Source organism: Lycium ferocissimum, chromosome 4 (assembly GCF_029784015.1).
Source record: "Lycium ferocissimum isolate CSIRO_LF1 chromosome 4, AGI_CSIRO_Lferr_CH_V1, whole genome shotgun sequence".
Classification (NCBI taxonomy): domain Eukaryota; kingdom Viridiplantae; phylum Streptophyta; class Magnoliopsida; order Solanales; family Solanaceae; genus Lycium; species Lycium ferocissimum.
The window spans coordinates 44,467,712-44,486,511 of record NC_081345.1 but is presented as its reverse complement, the minus strand read 5'-3'; the positions used below and the strand labels follow the sequence as shown (position 1 = coordinate 44,486,511).

The 18,800-nt window shown below is 37.4% G+C and overlaps 3 protein-coding genes and 1 pseudogene across 6 annotated transcripts in view; 1 reads left to right on the top strand and 3 right to left on the bottom strand.

The window, feature by feature from the left end:
• Positions 1–3,333, top strand: part of LOC132053227 (uncharacterized) — an 88,000-nt gene extending 84,667 nt beyond the window's left edge. For 2 of the 3 annotated variants that reach the window (XM_059445155.1, XM_059445154.1), the window contains 4 exons: positions 27–790; positions 1,567–1,765; positions 2,327–2,722; positions 2,814–3,333. In XM_059445155.1, the coding sequence (XP_059301138.1) occupies positions 27–790; positions 1,567–1,765; positions 2,327–2,497 (1,134 nt within the window). In that variant the 3' untranslated portion in view covers positions 2,498–2,722; positions 2,814–3,333. The remainder of the gene's footprint in view (positions 1–26; positions 791–1,566; positions 1,766–2,326; positions 2,723–2,813) is intronic. The other variant, XM_059445156.1, reaches the window with a different exon arrangement.
• An 867-nt stretch (positions 3,334–4,200) lies between these two features.
• LOC132054089 (calcium-binding protein PBP1-like) lies at positions 4,201–12,045 on the bottom strand (annotated as a pseudogene).
• On the bottom strand, positions 6,712–10,805 carry LOC132053229 (G-type lectin S-receptor-like serine/threonine-protein kinase At4g27290). The gene is made up of 8 exons (XM_059445159.1): positions 9,821–10,805; positions 9,235–9,743; positions 9,028–9,138; positions 8,566–8,717; positions 8,047–8,257; positions 7,724–7,961; positions 7,491–7,638; positions 6,712–7,143 (listed from the first exon to the last, which is right to left on the bottom strand). The coding sequence occupies exons 1-8, from the start codon at positions 10,576–10,578 to the stop codon at positions 6,829–6,831; spliced, it is 2,442 nt and encodes an 813-aa protein (XP_059301142.1). The 5' UTR covers positions 10,579–10,805; the 3' UTR covers positions 6,712–6,828.
• A 1,337-nt stretch (positions 12,046–13,382) lies between the features above and the next one.
• On the bottom strand, positions 13,383–18,215 carry LOC132053228 (G-type lectin S-receptor-like serine/threonine-protein kinase At4g27290). 2 transcript variants are annotated; one of them, XM_059445157.1, is made up of 7 exons: positions 16,755–18,215; positions 16,322–16,432; positions 16,004–16,155; positions 14,833–15,043; positions 14,509–14,746; positions 14,273–14,423; positions 13,383–13,919 (listed from the first exon to the last, which is right to left on the bottom strand). In XM_059445157.1, the coding sequence occupies exons 1-7, from the start codon at positions 18,040–18,042 to the stop codon at positions 13,611–13,613; spliced, it is 2,460 nt and encodes an 819-aa protein (XP_059301140.1). In that variant the 5' UTR covers positions 18,043–18,215; the 3' UTR covers positions 13,383–13,610. The 2 variants fall into 2 exon arrangements, with proteins under 2 accessions (XP_059301140.1, XP_059301141.1); XM_059445158.1 differs by lacking the exon at positions 14,273–14,423 and having other exon boundaries at positions 13,734–13,919; positions 16,755–18,213.
• Between the last annotated feature and the right edge of the window lie 585 nt (positions 18,216–18,800).

The window sequence follows — 18,800 nt, the reverse complement described above, 5'->3', positions numbered from 1 at the left end:
ATTTTTGATGTCTTTCCCCTTACCAGGTTGATAAGGCTATTGATGTTGCTGAGAAGCTTGTACGAGCATCACCTGATGAGCTCAAGTTTGTAGCTTCCGACCTAACCAGAAGTCTTTTACAAGTTCGCTGCTCTGAATCAACTATTGAAGGGGAGGAAGGGTCTGCTGAAGAGAAGAGACAAAAAGCGCTTGTTGCTTTGATTGTCACATGTCCTCGTGAATCTCTCAGTACACTAAATAATTTACTTTATTCACCAAATTTAGATGTCAGCCAGCGGTTACTGATACTTGACGTAATGACGGAGGCTGCACAGGAGCTTGCAAATACAAAGATTTCAAGACTTAAACAACGGTCTAACGCTCTTGTATCATCCATGGATGATCAACCATGGTTCATGCCAAAACCTATTGGTCCTCCTGGAGCCGGCTCTTGGAAGGAGATCTCAACACCAGGGACTCCTTTTAATTGGTCTCATTCTTATGAGAGAGAACTTCCTCATAAACCAGGTCAGATCAAGAGAGGAAAGACACGCCGTTGGAGCCTTCATTCAGCTTTACCGGTAAACCAGCTTGAATGGACCCAGAACAAGTTTCCCCAGTATGCAGCGGCTTTTATGCTTCCAGCCATGGAAGGATTTGATAAGAAAAGGCATGGTGTAGATTTGCTTGGCAGAGACTTTATTGTTTTGGGGAAGCTTATCTACATGCTTGGTGTTTGTATGAAGTGTTCAGCCATGCATCCAGAAGCATCTATTTTGGCATCTCCTCTTTTGGAATTCTTAAGATCAAGGTAGTAACTCTTATACTCCCTCTGTTTCAATTTGTTTGTCTTAGTTTGACCGGGCACGGAGCTTAAGAAAATAAAGAGGACTTTTAAATTTTGTGGTTTTAAATTAAAGATATATATAATGTACCAAACTGCCATTTAATCTTGTGGTCTTAAACATGCCATGTGTGATGTTGAAATTAAAGGATGTCATCCTACGTTTGAGAAATACGCTACTGACAACCCTCGAATTACGGAGAAATATTAGGAGAGAAGAATCAAAGGAATACACTGATTTGTACTCACAATCTTGACAAATGAAATCGCTCTTTTTATTGATTTTGTGATTGCAATTTATTTTCTGTATGTTGAGAAAATTTGTTGCAAACATCTTTTTTTAAACAGTTAAAAAATGAAAGTAAGAGAAACAAATTGAACAGAGGGGGTATATGATGTCAGAGAATAATACCTTTCTTACACAGCTACACATCTAACCTTGCAAATATCTTGGAATGGAAGATGAGTTGTTACTGGAGAAAAAATGTTTTATCTTCTTTTAATTTCTAAAATAAAATGTGTCCTTTATCTCCCCCCCCCCCCAAAAAAAAAAAAAAAAAACTGAAAAGGAAAGAAATGTCATCTTTCTTTAACTTAAAATGGTAGAACTGACCTGTCTCCTTTTGTAATTGTTAATTGGAATTGGAAAATGCACTAGTTTGTCAGTTGGAATTCCAGTTTTGTTTCACTTTTTCTGTTTATATTTAGATACTCACTTAAGATTTCTCTCTCTATATTGACAGGGAGATATCTCATCATGTGGAAGCTTATGTTAGGAGATCTGTCCTGTTTACTGCTTCATGCATATTGATTTCTCTTCATCCCTCCTCTGTGGCGGCTGCCCTGGTTGAGGGGAATTCTGAAATTTCCAAAGGACTTGAGTGGGTTCGCAGCTGGGCACTTGATATTACTGAATCTGATACCGATAGGGAGTGCTACACAGTAAGTCAAACGAGCTAAATGTCCCTCTCTAGCTTCACCGTGGTCCTGTTCTCATTGTTTTATGCACACCTATTACTCTGTAGATTCTTAGCTGACTATGTGATAGACACCACAAGCAGAGGGAAAATAGGACCAATATCTCCCTATGCAGGAAGCCATTAGAAATTTTACTGTTAAAACTCAAAATTTGTTTGTTCTAACTTCATGAGTTGTTAGCTAATAAGGAATCAAGCTATTTGCTTTGCTTTGGGTCTTATTGTGTGTCAGGCACGAGAAATTATCTACTATTGTTTTCAGGTTACTTGTTAATTATTACACTTTGCTTGTTCGGTTGAAACTTCTTTATGCTTAATGTCATTGGTATATGCTGGAACTGATATATCGAAGGCGCAGCTCTTGTTAGCATCAATTACTCATTGTGAACAGTCTTCTAAACTCTGTTTGGTTTTGTTTTCTGGTCTTTTAATCTTGGTTTTCCAGTTTCCATATTCTCGTATAATGCCATGTTTGAGTTTTCTTTTCTGCTATACATAGCCAACCTAATAACTTCTAATTCTGCAGCTGGCTATGACTTGCCTCCAACTTCATGCTGAGATGGCTCTACAGACCTCTCGAGCACTTGAATCACCAGAAAGCTTACACGGATCGAATAAGAGTAGTCTACCATCAAATATGTTGAAGGGGGTTATCAAAATCCCCAATTCAAGTGGTGGCGTTCTTAGCCTCCCTTAGATATTATTGACATGCCTATTCTCCAGTACTATCTGTAAATATCCAACCTCGGCTTCATAATTGACATCCCTCAGCACAAACGATAAAATGATTCTGTCTTTGTTCTTGCCTATATCTATTTATTGTTGTATGCCATGCAAGTGCTTTTATTTCATGAATTTTCAGAATATTGCTAGGCCCCTGCTCAAGCCGTCTGATGCATCTTGGAGAGTTTGGCTCAAGAAGGTAAATTTCTTGGAATCAAAAGGCTGACACGTGTTTTCTTTCTGTTCGTTTTCTTTTTAAATTAACTTGTAATTTCTCATATCAAATGCAGCATAAAGTTTAGCAATGCTTACTCCAAGAATTGGTGTGAGGTGCTAAATTTTTTCAAAGAGGCGTCCTTTGAGAAAAGGAGAGAATATTGGCATGTTAGCACTTGTGATGAGGTTTTTCATCCCAAAGATTCAGTGCAGCCTTGAGTTTAATGCGTTTCGAGGGTATGCCTTTGTTCTCCCGACATGCATCTTGCAATTTCTGTCATGTACATACAAATTATATGACTTCAAATGGAATGCAATTAGTCCTTGGGCATTGAAACAGATTTGGGAATCCAAAACTCCATTCAACGTAGCTTGCTATAAGACGGATAGCCTGACTAACACAAAGATCATCGCGGAAGAATTAAATTGTCTCAATGTTGTTTCTTATTTTCCTCTAAAAATATGACTTCTTGTGTTCTGTTTCCTTTTCCATATTGGTTTAGTATTTTCTTTCCTAGAATGAACGCCGTCTTGTTTCCTTTTCTTAAAATGTAAGAGCGCATTGGCCAATAATATCTTTTCTTTGGCTCTCTCTCTCTCTCTCTCGCTTTCTTTCAATCCAATCGATAACTGTATTTTCAATTTTTTACTTTTTCTCTGCATTAATGTTGTTTAATTTCCCCTACTCTTATAACTCTTAAATTACATCAAGCTATTACTCCCATGGGCAGAACAGATGGCAAGAAAGAAATCTCCAAAGGCAGAAGTGATGATGTTACCAGCAGCAGTATACCATACTGGAGGGAAAGAAACTAGAGAATTTTCCCACACAAGAAGCAGCATATTAGCTACTTGACCAAGCTTATCATTCAGGAGATCCATAATTTAAAGCTGGCAACAGGCTGAGAGCTACAATTTCTATCCAGCTTAGGTCATTTACATGTTAATAGGTGTTTTATGAATGCTAGTTTGAGCTAGAACTGACTATTGGGACTTTGTCCAATATCATGTTCATTTTCTTGTACTTTAACGGCCCTTCCCCGGACCCCGCGCATAGCGGGAGTTTAGTGCACGGGGCTGCCCTTTAGACATCTATCAGAAAACCAGTTTGCCAGACATTCAAATGTAAACTGACAGCTCAAATCATTTATTTAATTAAGCAATTTTTTCTTGTTAAAGTAGGGAAATATCATTGTCAAGGTAACAGATAGTATATAGTCTAGTTGTCCTAGGTTTAGTTAAAGCATCAGCTCACAAAAGAAAGATACAGATGATAACAAAGACATACTACATGAATAAAGCTAGAAACAGCAAGAAAAGATGAGCAATAAAACTAACAAGTGCCATCATAGTTTCCTCAATGGATTCACCTTTCTGTATATATATATTTTCAATGTGTTTAACATGTATAAAGATAAAAATTCACAATCTCTAAGAGCCTTTTACAGGCTAAAGGGAAAGTTACAATGAAAAGTCAGAATCTTTGAGCTCTTGATGAAGAGCTTCCTCTAACAAAAACTGAGATTGTTCCATTAACTCAGGACTCAATCTAAACATCAACACACAGAATTCCATCTGATTAACAGCTCCATCACCATCAAAATCACCTTCTTTAAGCATACTCTTAAGATCATCATCACTCTTGAAGTCCTAACAAAGCAGAATTCTTCTTGAGAGACTCAAATGTAATGACCCTTTTATCCTTATCCATTAATAACTGAAACCCTTTACATAACTCACCTATTAAACCTCCCAATTTCTAATGTTGGCCTTGTCATAGCCAAGGGTATATTCGTCCTTTTAAATTTCTACTCTTTTTTTTTTTTTTTCCCATACTTGTAAATCCTATTTTTATAATATAAGCAAAGAGAGAAAAACAATATTCTCCATTAGGATGTGGTTGATTGTAGATGAGTGAGGTTTGAATTATGATATTTATTTTTTACAGTAGATGGTAAAATAAAATATCACAGGTCTTTGTAGGATCATTTTCATTTAAACTGTTTATGGGCATAGTACATATTTTCTCGATTTTAGTGGTTGATTGGAAGTGGGATAAGGAGATTTCTTTTAGCGGTTCATTATAAATGTTATTTTAGGTATATAATCTTTTTAACTAGATGTCAGTAAAAATAAAACAAGAAATTTATAAACAAAACATATACTAAGATCTTTTTCTTTATTCAAATTGTATGTGTATGTAGGAAATCATCTTTTCAGCGTGATTTGAGAGATTTGATTTTGAAATTCATTACAGATGTCATTTCAGTTATTTGACATTTTTATAGGAGATAATAAAATAACACATGAGATCAGTATCGGAGATTTTTGCGCTTCAGTTTTTTCTAGTCAAATTACAAATAGACTTGGGCGATCATTTCCTCGATATAAACAGGAAAGCATCAATTTTTTTATTTTTATTTTAATTTCATTATATAACTGGATCACAATGCAAGACAAGACTCATAACAAGAGAGACGAAAATTGAGAAGGGAGAATTCATTGCATTTAGACGTTGACTAGGCCTAATTCATAAAGCTCTTTTTGGATAGAAGTTACCTAAAAAGTTTTTTTTTTTTTTCAACTTATGTGAAATTATTATTATTTGGAGAATTAAAGAGATTTTTTAATCGTATTTCATTATTATTTTGACTTATTAACTACTGTAACTTGTAGTACATATTATATACCTTCAAATATAAGCAACAACAACATACCCAATGTAATCCCACAAGTGGGGTCTGGGAAGGATAGGATGTACGCAGACTTACCTTTACTTTTTGCGGGATGTACCTTCAAATATATACATTTTATTTCAAAACACTTATAAAAAATCTACTAGTTTCAAATACGAATAATTAAAAGTAAAACCATCCCCACCTACTTTACTTTTTCAGCCATAAGAGGCAAAAAGTCGTTGAAATTGAATTTTCTTGATGTAGCCACTGAAGAAACTAAAATTCAACAGAAACAAAATAGAAATGGTCTATTATTCAAAGTAGTTGTTTGGACAATGCACAATGAAAACCAAAAAAAATAGTGTTAAATAAATGGAAGATGTATTTGGAAATTTCAAAACACTTATAAAAAATCTACTAGTTTCAAATACGAATAATTAAAAGTAAAACCATCCCCACCTACTTTACTTTTTCAGCCATAAGAGGCAAAAAGTCGTTGAAATTGAATTTTCTTGATGTAGCCACTGAAGAAACTAAAATTCAACAGAAACAAAATAGAAATGGTCTATTATTCAAAGTTGTTGTTTGGACAATGCACAATGAAAACCAAGAAAAATAGTGTTAAATAAATGGGAGAAGATGTATTTGGAATTGGAACACTTTGGATTATTTTTTTCAGATATCAGTGGTCAAGCTTAACGACCACCAACGATACTAGGCCTCAGTGCCCAACAAGTTGGTATTGGCTATATAAATCTTTATTGCTTTCATTTAAGTTCAACTCATGTCATCATCATTGTTATTAAATAGAACATTATTGATGATGAACAAGTAAAATAAGAAAAACAACGTATCGAATCAACGTTGCGTCGTAACAAGCCACTGCCTTGTATTATGGTGCAAATCGTTTAGCCCGGTTGATCCCCAAGATTCCACAGCACTGCCAAGCACTTGCACTAGTGGCTGGATGTTTGTAATTTGCACAAACTAAATTGCCCAGAAAGCAGAAGTAAAAGAAGAACTTTGAATACTTGCACTAGTGGTTAGAAGTTTGTAATTTGCACAGACTGACTTGCCCAGAAAGCAGAAGGAAAAAAAGAACTTTGAAGAAGAAGCGATTAATTTTGGCTTGTAAATATTGCCAATACTAACCAATTCTCATGTGCGTGAGACCACTCCCTTTTGCTATCTCTTTACCAGCTTAATAAGACACAATGCAATATAAAGAAGAAGAAAATTCTTATTTCACATTAGACAATAATGAATAAAGGAATAGGGAGCCACAAGTATAACGAGAGGAAAGAGAATTTCTTTATTCTTTGCATTACCAATAGATTTGTTTCTAACAATCATTACCTAATAAAGTAAAAACAACAACAAATAAGTTTGTTTTAATAATGTTAGAAGTTCTCTAACGAGCCCCAAACGAGGAGAATGTAATTTCATTTGCAGTGCAAGAGTCATCATACTCAGATGACCTGATACAAGTAATTTCAGCTGGTAACATATCTCTCAGAAAACCAGGTTCTTTTGGCTGTGGTAGTGTACTCTCCCCATTCAACATCAGAACCAGGGCCGACATATTCGGTCTGTCGTCCGGACTCTGCTGGACACATAACAGACTTACATGAATGCACCTCAATATCTCCGACATAGAACTCGTTTCGTACTCAAGCGAGGAATCAACTAATTCGAGGGGTGTCCCTTCTGTCCACATTCTCCATGCCTGAAGAGGCAATAAAGAAAAATCCATATGTCAGCATATAACTAAGTTCCCCACTCATGAATAATTAATATTATTATTTTATTGATAACGTAGTTTCCGGTTTGCTTGCGCGCAACTCGACTAATTCCACGGGATACCTGCCAACTCCCACCAGCAACAGGTACCAGCTAACTCTATCTATCAACACTAGGACAGATGCGAAGAAATCACCTAGTGTTTTTATCTCTGCTGGAATTTGAACACAGACCTCATGGTTCTCAATCCAATTCATTGATCACTATGCCACACTCTTGGGTGCCACTCATGAATTATTCAAACAAATAAGAAACTGGAATTTCAAATCTTACGTATCCTATAAGACCATGATGATGATGATGATGGAAGCATCGATTCTTCTTGCCGCTTACTATCTCCAACAATAGCAAGCCGAAACTGAAGACATCAGATTTTACTGAGAATAGACCATAGAGCGCGTATTCTGGAGCCATATAGCCACTGCAAATTATCAGCAAGCAAAATTACATGACAGAGATGGATATATAGTAGTGATATAATTTATGGCCTGTTTAAACAAACTTACAGAGTTCCAACAACCCTTTCTGTGTTGTCTCCGCACTGATCTCCTTGAAAGATTCTCGCCAAACCAAAGTCTGAAATCTTCGGATTCAGCTCAGAATCAAGCAACACATTACTTGCTTTGAGATCTCTGTGAATAATTCTCAATCTTGAATCCTGGTGAAGGTAGAGAAGACCACGTGCAATTCCACCAATGATCTCGAAGAACTTTGACCAACCCAATTGTGTCTGCCTTGTTTGATCTGTGGAAGTTGAGAGTTAAGCTAGTCCAATTCTTCTAACTTAAATGCACAAGCATATGTAGATTTCCAGCCTCAAGATACAAACCAGAAACAAAAGAGTCCAAGCTCCCATTAGCCATGTATTCATAGACCAACATCTTCTCTTCACCAGCAATGCAACTTCCGACAAGCTTTACAAGATTACGGTGCTGAAGATTTGCTATCAGCTTTACTTCATTTATGAATTCATTCACTCCTTGCTCAGAACTCTTGGAAAGCCTCTTCACAGCTATTTCTCGTCCATCTACTAGTGTTCCCTGAAAGTAACCACAGAAAGCTCACAGGCAAGGTCCCAAAATTAGGTTATAGTATGTTCTTGAGAATTCTTTGTTCCCTTGGAAAACACAAAATGAATGTCTCAATCCAATGTCTCACCACATACCGACTCCCAGGCCCTTAGGAGAGAGAACAAGAAACCTATGTAGCTCGGACTTTCCAAAAATGTTGGCACAACCATGTCGGACGCTCCAAAAATTCACTATTTTGGGAGGATCATACACGCACCCATCGATATCTTTGAAGAGTCCGAGCAACATAGCAAGAATTTTCAGATTTGGAAGTGTACCTTGTAAACAGGTCCAAACCCTCCTTCACCAAGCTTGTTGTTAGATGAAAAGTTATCAGTAGCATTAACCATTGTTGCCAATTCAAAGAACGGTAGCTCTAGGTCTTCTTTTGGCCCTTCACTGGTCCAGTTATCTCGTCCGAGTACTTTCCCTGACACCAAGAAGGTGGATGTTGGTAAAATATCATTCAAATTAATTGGAATAGGATCTTGGCTTAGAAATATTTAAAAAATAAGCATGTAAATTCCATCAGTAAAGTTCTAGTCTTACTGTGAACCAAACGACCTCACAGAAGAAAGTATTCTGCTGATGATGATATGAACCAACAGCTATAAAAGTCACATCAATGCAAGCAAATAAGTAACAGAGAAAAAGGAAAAGAATTACAAATGCATACGAAGACGTTAAAGACCAAGAGAGTACCAAAATTTTTACAAATGAATTAGCTCTACTGCACACACCTTTAACCTTCGTCTTCCTACGAGAAAGATAGTAGCGAAAGAGAACCAACCCAAAAAGCACAGCCACGGTGATTAGACTAATTAAGATTGCATTAACCAGACGCCTTCCAGCTGTTAAAGAGAAAAATAAGTTAGTATAAGTAACAGATTGACACAAGATCTACGAAAATAAAAGGAAAAAAGAAAAGATCTTTTTACAACATGAACCTTGTTTTGAAGCCTCAATCCGTATATAAAGGTCCTGGCCACCATTTGAAACCTGCCGGATATCAATCAGATCACCGAACCAAAGGGCACATCCACTTCCTTGTCCTCTAATATCTAAATTTGAGTAAGCCATACACGAACAATTTTTCAAGCATGCTTCCCTGCACTCTTGAAGATTCATAGTACCACTTACCCAAGATTTAGTAGTATCTGGTAGTTTCAGCTCAGAAAATTTGACAAAAACGTCCTTACTCTCACAGCTAAACGGCTTGCTAAGAATGCATCCCTCCGACCAGTCCATCGAATTCCAGTTATTCAGTGATTTCGGTTTAAACCCTTCCAAGCATTGACACCTAGGTGAGTCAGTGATTATGCAAACTGAATTCGCACCACAACGACCGTAAGTATCACAATAATCATATGGCACTGATGAATAGAAGTTCCAGGCTCGACTAGATTCCGCCCACACATACCGTTGCCGAGAAGAGGTTGAATCATTCAAGATCAACCTTGAAAAGAAAATAAAATTAAAATTAAAAAAAATTATAAAAGAAAAAAAGAAAAACCTGCTCAAAAAAAGACCAACCTTGAAAAGACGGACTTGTTCTTGAGCTGGAAGGTATAGTACACTTCGTCTTCATTAGATATAAAGCTGTAATCATATACCGAATTCACCTTTAAATCAGGGGCCCCACTAAACTGCTCTCCATTCCATGGACCACCGCGGAAGTACTTCTCAGAGCCCTTCCACACAATAGACTCTCGAAATTCATGAAGCTCTATCCCGTCACTTAGTTCTCCAGGGGAAGGGTCATTTGAGTTCTTCCACGAAGAGAGCTGCCTATTAAGACCCGTTCGTAAATCCCATCCAAGCTTCATTCCAGGTAATAGTGTATCAGAAGGGTAATCAAAGCTCTGCCACAGATAGATTCCCTTCTCGTCGATTAAGACAAGATTCCCAGAATCTAAAAATTGTAAAGCAAGTGGTTTACCGGCCTTGAATGAATTTGTTGACCAAATAACACCACTAGTCCTACTGGTAACCTGGATACTTCCCGTGTTGTTTATCGTGAATACTCCGGTGCGATCTTTAATTGGTGTTTTCCTGTTTGCCACCCAAACGATAGTTTTAACGGGGATATTCTTATACCAAATGCCCAAGTACCGGTGCGTTGAACTGCCTGGACTAAAGAAACCCAGCTCAAAAGTTCCCCCTTCAGAAACTAAGATCTCACCATCACTTAGAGATTGAGATTGATTGATAATGCTATGGGACACTGCGCGTATTCTCCCCACTAAAGAGAGTAAACAAGCACAATAGGAAATATACCAAAGAACTTCCATGAGTTTATAACATCAGCATACACGAGTAGTAGTTCAAAATCGAATCGAAATCTCAATAAGATGATGCATTTAGTAACCATACACAATCAAAATACACAGATCAGATTAAGTCTAATAGTAATAGAATTATTAATGATTACTCAATGAACAGAGATGATGCATTTTTCTCACTAAGATTATTTGAAGGCTGAGCAAACTTCTAGGAACTTTCAGTTTATAAACATACTTATCAGGTTACTGGATTATACATACTTATCAGGTTACTGGATTATTTTATCATAAAATATGTTATTTATTCAACCAGCAGTCTATTCTTGACCAGCAGGTCGATGTTTGAATAGAAAATCACATTTCCACAACTTCGACCTTCATCTTTACTTCCATGGATAATGACCCATTGACTCTATGTTCATCCAAGTTCTACCTGCATTCGAGAAGCTAAGAAATAAATGTAAATTGACACGCGATACTTGTAAATTGTAATTACTCATAAGAAGAAGCAGTAGCAGCAGCAGCATTGAAAGAAAGAAAGATTTTATGTTGTGCATTGCCAGAAATAACAACAACTACGCCTCAATCTCAAACCAGTTTGGGTTGGCTATATGAATCTCAAGTGCTTCATTTAAGCTGAATTTATAAGGAGCCGTTTGGCCATGAGAATTATTCACTTTTTTCCGGATTAATTTTTCACCTTATTTGAAAATGAAAATTCCAAATCCAACTTGAAGTTGGATTGCAAATTTGGAAAACAGCTTATAACCTGTTTTCCTATTCCATTTTCATAAATCCAAATAATGTGCTCTCTTCTCTTTGCGAAAACACAACTCCAACTTCAAAAATTCCAAGTTAAGATATTTGGAATCTATGACCAAACACCTACCAAGTTTCAGCTTAGAATTCATCAAACACTGAGCTTTGGATATTGAATGGTTAAATTCTTAGGAAAAAAAGAAAAATAGGACTCATTGTCAGAGACAATGAACATAACTGAATAAACAAACTGTTTCTTCATAGATACAACTTTCTGTATATGTTTTTGCAATGTATTACATTTAAAAAAAAAAAAACATGTATTACATTAAAGGTAAGTATAAAAGACAAAAGTTACAATGAAAAGTCAGAATCTTTGAGCTCTTGATGAAGTGCTTCTTCTAACAAAAAGTGAGATTGCTTCATTAACTCAGGACTCAATCTAAACATCAACACACAAAATTCCATCTGAGTAAGAGCTCCATCACCATCAAAATCACCTTCTTTTAGCATACTCTTAAGATCATCATCACTCAAATCTTGCAGTCCTAACAAACCAGGATTCTTCTTGAGAGACTCAAATGCAATGACCCTTTTATCGTTATTCATTAATAACTGAAACCCTTTACATAACTCGCCTATTAAACCATCGCCAAAAACCCCGTCTTCCATGAACAAACGAAGCATGTGGAATTTGATTGCCACTTCGTTATCCATTAATAATCGAAGAAAAGAGGGAAACAAAAGCTGAAACCCTTTAAATTTTACATATTTGTGATGCTTTAAGTTTCTTTCTTGACTGATACCGAGGTTTTGAGTTCGAACCCCGCCGGACATAAAATAAAAAAATAATTTCGCGAGCGAGTTGGGAGGAGCGTATGCCGATCGAGATATAAAAAGTCTAGGGGCATAACTTCATAACTCGCTAGCATACGGGGGCAAACTTAAACCATCGCCAAAAACCCTGTCTTCCATGAACGAACGAAGCATGTGGAATTTGATTGCCACTTCATTCGTCAACAGTTTCACACAAATTATCTTCACCATCTTCATCGTTTGTATCGAAGAAAAGAGGGAAACAAAAGCTGATTTCATTAGCCTTAATTGGGCTTATACAAGGCATTGGACCTCCTATGTGAATACAAGTTACAGGACAACCACGGCCCAGTCTTTTTGTTTACCAGTTGCCCAATTCCCAAATACAAGTCATGTTCTATATCAGATTTTAATACCTACTAGTAAATATTGTACTTAGATTTCCTTTTATATCCTTGTACATTGTTGAAGAATAATTCTTGTTAGACCACAGCCAATGATATATAGGACAGCGGTGTAGTTAGTTTTAGGGATAGAATTTTCCTTTATTCTTTTGGCTTGTATATATACACGGATCAAAACAGAGGAAATACACAAGAAGAAAATTTTCTCATACTTGTCTTCTTTATTTTCCTACAAGCCATAGAAACTAAAATTGGAGTGAAAAAATAGAAATGGTCTACAGTTCGAAGTGGGAGGTGGGGTTTGATTTTTTAAAGTTGAAGGATGAAAATGATTTTCACTAGAAAAAATTATTCAAACATGATGCATCAATCACATCATGTTGAATGAGTAATAAACAGGTTAACCTTTTCTAGTATTAAGTCCATCCTAACTTCAAAAGTAGTAATTCAAAGGGGAAAATGACTACTAGGTCTTAGCAGTGGAGATTCAAACACTGATTCAGAGGATTCATGTCAACTATTCCTTCTGCTTAACATTTACTCTCTTCGGTCCAAAATGGATTAAGTAATTCACTTACTCCAAAAAATTAAAAGATGTATTAACCATAATACCCTTAATTAAGAGGGGTTTTGAAACTATGACAAACATTAAATTTGTTCATTGAATTAAGAATGTGTTGAGGGTAAATTTGGGAAAAAAAAAAAAATACTTTCTTAATAAACTAAAACCTCAATTATTTTGGACCAACTTTTAGAGGCTAAATCCTCAAATATTTTGGACTGGAGGGAGTACTTTCTTATTGGACAATGCACAACTAAAACCAAGAATGACAGTGGTATATAAATGGATGATGTATTTAGAATTGGAATACACTTGGGATTTTTTTTCCAAGTATGAGTGGTCTGCTTAAGGAGCCCAGCAACAACTACTACGCCTCAGTGCCAAACAAGTTGGGATCGACTACATAAATCCTTATTGTTTCATTTTCGCTCAACTCATGTCATCATCATTACCAAATAAAGTAAAAGCAAAACATTAGTTTTAACAACGTTAGAAGTTCTCTAACGAGCCCCGAACGAGGAAAATGTAATTTCATTTGTAGCACAAGAGTCATACTCAGACCTGATAGAAGTAATTTCACTTGGTATCACATCTCTCAGAAAACCGGGTTCTTTCGGCTGTGCTAGTGTACTCTCTCCATTCAACATCAGAATCACAGATAACATATTTGGTCTATCATCCGGACTCTGCTGGACACATAATAGACTTACATGAATGCACCTCAATATCTCCGACATAGAACTTGAGTCGTCCTCAAACGAGAAATCAACTAATTCGAGGGGTGTCCCTTCCGTCCACATTCTCCATGCCTGAAAAGGGAACAAAGAAAAACCCATATGTAAGTATGTCACTAAGTTCCCCACTCATGAACTATTATTGCTTTTTTTTTTTTTATAACCGTGGTGTCCGGACCAGCTTGCGTGCACCTCGATTAATTTTACAGGATATCTGCCACCTCCCACCAGCAACAGGTACCGGATAACTCTGTCTACCAACGATAGAACAAATGGGAAGAAATCACCTAGTGTATTTTGTCTCTGCTAGGATTTGAACCTGAGGACCTCATGATTCTTAACCCACTTCCATTGATCACTAAGCCACACCCTTGGATGCCACTCATGAATTATTCAAACAAAGAAGAAACTGGAATCTCAAATCTTACGTATCCTATAAGACCGTGATGATCATGTGGATGACGGAAGCATCGATTCTTCTTTCCGCTTACTATCTCCAACAATAGCAAACCGAAACTAAAGACATCAGATTTTACTGAAAATAGACCATAGAGCGCATATTCTGGAGCCATATAGCCACTGCAAATTATCAACAAGCAAAATTACATGACAGAGATGGATATATAGTAGTGATATAATTTATGGCCCGTTTAAACAAACTTACAAAGTTCCAGCAACCTTTTCTGTGTTGTCTCCGCACTGATCTCCTTGAAAGGTCCTCGCCAAACCAAAGTCTGAAATCTTCGGATTCAGCTCAGCATCAAGCAACACATTACTTGCTTTGAGATCTCTGTGAATAATTCTCAATCTTGAATCCTGGTGAAGGTAGAGAAGACCACGTGCAATTCCACCGATAATCTGAAAGAACTTTGACCAGCCCAATTGTTCCCGCCTTGTTTGATCTGGAAGTTCAGAGTTAAGTTAGTCCAATTCTCTTAGATAACAAGCATATGTAGATTTTCAGCAATTCTTCTCTAAAGATACAAACCAAAAACAAAAGAGTCCAAGCTTCCGTTAGCCATGTATTCATAGATCAACATCTTCTCTTCACCATCAATACAACTTCCAATGAGCTTTACAAGATTTCGGTGCTGGAGTTTCGCTATCAGCTTTACTTCATTTTTGAATTCATGTAATCCTTGTCCAGAACTCTTGGAAAGCCTCTTCACAGCGATTTCCCATCCATCTACTAGTGTTCCCTGAAAGTTACAGACCAAATAAAGTTCATACGCAGAATAATAGCCTGTTTGGCCAAGCTTTTGGAAAGCTAAAAGTGCTAGTTATGGAAAATTGAGGTGTTCGGACAAGTTTTTAAAGAAAATAAGCGCTTTTGAGTAGTAATAGAAGTTGTTTACAGAAGTTAAAAAAAAAGTAGCTTTTCCCAAAAGCACTTTTGAAACATTCACCAAGCACAAAGTACTGCTAATAATAGCAAAAGTGTTTTCAAAATTGTTTAGCCAAACACAAACTGCTATTCTCCAAAAGTACTTTTCCGAAAAACACTCATGATAAAAAACACTTTTCAGATAAGCAGATTTTGAAAGCTTAGCCAAACAGGCTATAAATGTCATATAAGGTAGGAAGAAAGTCAAATGCAACAAATATTTGGAAAGGAAAGAAAGAAGAACTAGCCACAGACACCGGAGCTCCAAAACTTAAAAGAGAGCACTAACTAACCTAATTTATGTTTCGACTAGGAGAACACCACTAATTTCTCAATCCGATGTCTCACACATACTGACTCCCAAGCCCTTCGGAGAGAGAACAAGAAACCTATGTTGCTCAGACTCTCGAAAATGTTGGCGCACCCGTGTCAGACCCTCAAAAAATTCACTTTTTTTGGAGGATCCGACACGCACTCCTCGATATTTTTGAAGAGTCCGAGCAACATAGCTGCCATATTTCTCTTGATACCATGCCTTTCACTTTGCTATTTGCTATCACATCCCTGTCTTTTCTTTCGAGCCGAGGGTCTATCGGAACAACCTATTTACCCCATAAAGGTAGGGGTAAGGTCTGCGTACATTCTACCCTCCTCAGACCCCACTTGTGGGACCACACTGGGTATGTTATTGTTGTTGTAGTAGTAGTCCGATCAACATAGCAAGAAGTTCAGGCCCTAATGCTACCAACCAGAACATTCAAATTTAGAAGTTTACCTTGTAAACAGGTCCAAACCCTCCTTCACCAAGCTTGTTGTTAAATGAAAAGTTATCAGTAGCATTAACAATTGTTGCCAAGTCAAAAACCGGTAGCTCCATGTCTTCTTTTGGGCCTTCACTAGTCGAGTTATCTTGTCTGCGTACTATCCCTGATACCAAAAAGGTGGATGTTGGTAAATATCATTCAAATTATTTGGAAAAGGATCATGGCTTAGAAATATTAAAAAATAAGCATGTAAATTCCATCACTAAAGTTCTAGTATAAACCAGTTCGTTGAAAAAAACACAGAGCTGAATTAGCTCAACTGAACACACCTCTAACCTTCGTCTTCCTCAGAGAAAGATAGTAGCAGACGAGAACCAACCCAAAAACCACAGCCCCGGTGATTAGACTAATCAAGACTCCATTAACCACACGCCTTCCAGCTGTTAAAGAGAAACATAAGTTAGTATAATAACGGGATTGACACAACACCCAAAAGTGTGGCCTAGTGGTCAATGAAGCGGATTGAGAACCATGAGTTCTCAAGTTCAAATCTCAGCCAACACAAAAACACTAGGTGATTTTTTTCCTCTGTCCTAGCCTTAGCCTTGGTGGACAGAGTTACTTGATACCTGTTGCTGGTGGCAGGTATCCCATGGATTTAGTTGAGGTGCAGGCAAGTTAGCCCGGACACCACGGTTATCCAAGAAACCAAAAACAGATTGACACGAGATCTACGAAAGAAAAAGGAAAAAGAACACGCACCCTGTTTTGAAGCCTCAATCCGTATATAGAGGTACTGGCCACCATTTGGAACCTGCCGAATATCAATCAGATCATGGAACCAAAGGACACATCCAATTCCCTGTCCTCTAAAATTTGAGTTTGAGTAAGCCATACACGAACAATTTTTCAAGCATGCTTCCCTGCAATCTTTAATATCCATAGTACCATTTACCCAAGAGTTGGCAGTATCCGGTAGTTTCAGTTGAGAAAATTTGACGAACACATCCTTACTCTGGCAGCTCAATGGCTTGCTGAGAGTGCATCCCCCCGACCAGTCCACTGAATTCCATTTTTCCGGTGATTTTGGTTTAAAACCTTCCAAGCATTGACAAACAGGTGAGTCACTGATTGCACAAACTCCGTTCGCACCACAAAGGCGATAAGTATCACAATAATCACGTGGCACTGATGCATAAAGCCTCCAGGCTTGATCGGCTTCTACCCACACATACCGCTGTCGAGAAGAGCTTGTATCATTCAGGACCAACCTTGAAATGACAGACTTGTTTTTCAGTTGGTAGGTGTAGTACACTTCATCTTTGTTAGATATAAAGCTGTAATCGAATACCGGATTCACCCTTAATTCAGGAGCACCACTAAATCGCTCTCCAGTCCACGGACCACTGCGGTAGTAAATTCTGGAGCCCTTCCATATAACTGACTGGGGATATTCATGGAGCTCTATGCCAGCACTTAATTCTCCAGGGGAGGGGTCATCTGAGTTCCTCCACGAAGAGAGCCGCCTATCAAGACCCGTTCGTAAATCCCATCCAAGCTTCATTCCAGGTAATAGTGTATCAGATGGGTAATCAAAGCTCTGCCACAAATAGACATCCGAGTTACTGCCCTTCTCGTCGCTTACGACAAGATTCCCAGAATCCAAAAGCCGTAAAGCAGGTGCTTTAACAACCTTGAATGAATTTGTTGACCAAATAACACCACTAGTCCTACTGGAAACCACGATACTGCCTGTGCTGTTAATCGTTAGTTCTCCACCGAGATCTTTAATTGGGGTTTTCCTGTTCGCCACCCAAACGACAGTTCTGACGGAAATATTCTTATACCAAATGCCCAAGTACCGGTGCGTTGAACTGCCTGGACTAAAGAAACCCAGCTCAAAAGTTCCCCCTTGAGAAACTAAACTCTCACCATCACTTATAGATTGAGATTGACTGATGCTATGGGACACTGCACATGTTCTACCCATTAAACAGAGTAAACAAGCACAATAGGAAATAAACCAAAGAACTTCCATAAGATGATGCATTTAGCTAGCTAATAATAGAGTCTATTTCCCATCAAGATACACAGATTCGAATAAGTCTAATAGTAACAGAATTGTGAATGATTACTCAATGAGCATAAGTGATGCATTCTTCTCACTAAGACTATTAGAAGGCTGAGCAAACTTCTAGGAACTTTCAGTTTATAAACTTACTTATGAGATTACTGGAGAATTTATCATAAAATGTGTGGTCTTTACTTCCATGGATAGTGACTAGTGAGATATTGACTCACTGACTCTAAATTTTTCCAATTCTAGTGGTATACACACGCTGAGAAATAAATGCCATCGGTGAGAGAATAGCCACTAGACGGTAAAATAAAGTATCACAGGTCTTTACTTCCATGGATAGTGACCAGTGAGATATTGACATGACTTAAATATTTCTAATAGTATTACACACGCTGAGAAATAAATGCCATCGGTGAGAGAATAGCCACTAGACGGTAAAATAAAATATCACAGGTCTTTACTTCCATGGATAGTGACTAGTGAGATATTGACTCACTGACTCTAAATTTTTCCATTTCTAATAGTATTACACACGCTGAGAAATAAATGCCATCGGTGAGAGAATAGCCACTAGACGGTAAAATAAAATATCACAGGTCTTTGTGGGATCATTTTATAGTGAAATTTTGTTCCGAACGACCCTTAATAAAAAAGACGAGAAAAAGCTCAAAGCAATATGAAAATGCAACTAAAAGAGAAAAGCCACGATAAAGCGATCGAGAAAAAAA

Coding starts and splice junctions, on each gene's coding strand:
- LOC132053229 (XM_059445159.1), bottom strand. CDS start 10,578: ATGGAAGTTCTTTGGTATATTTCCTATTGTGCTTGTTTACTCTCTTTA. Junction 7,962..8,046: donor CTTGGACTCTTTTGTTTCTG/GTTTGTATCTTG, acceptor CAACTTCCACAG/ATCAAACAAGGCAGACACAA. Junction 7,144..7,490: donor ATCATGGTCTTATAGGATAC/GTAAGATTTGAA, acceptor TTGCCTCTTCAG/GCATGGAGAATGTGGACAGA.
- LOC132053228 (XM_059445157.1), bottom strand. CDS start 18,042: ATGCATCATCTTATGGAAGTTCTTTGGTTTATTTCCTATTGTGCTTGT. Junction 14,747..14,832: donor CTTGGACTCTTTTGTTTTTG/GTTTGTATCTTT, acceptor CTGAACTTCCAG/ATCAAACAAGGCGGGAACAA. Junction 13,920..14,272: donor ATCACGGTCTTATAGGATAC/GTAAGATTTGAG, acceptor TTCCCTTTTCAG/GCATGGAGAATGTGGACGGA.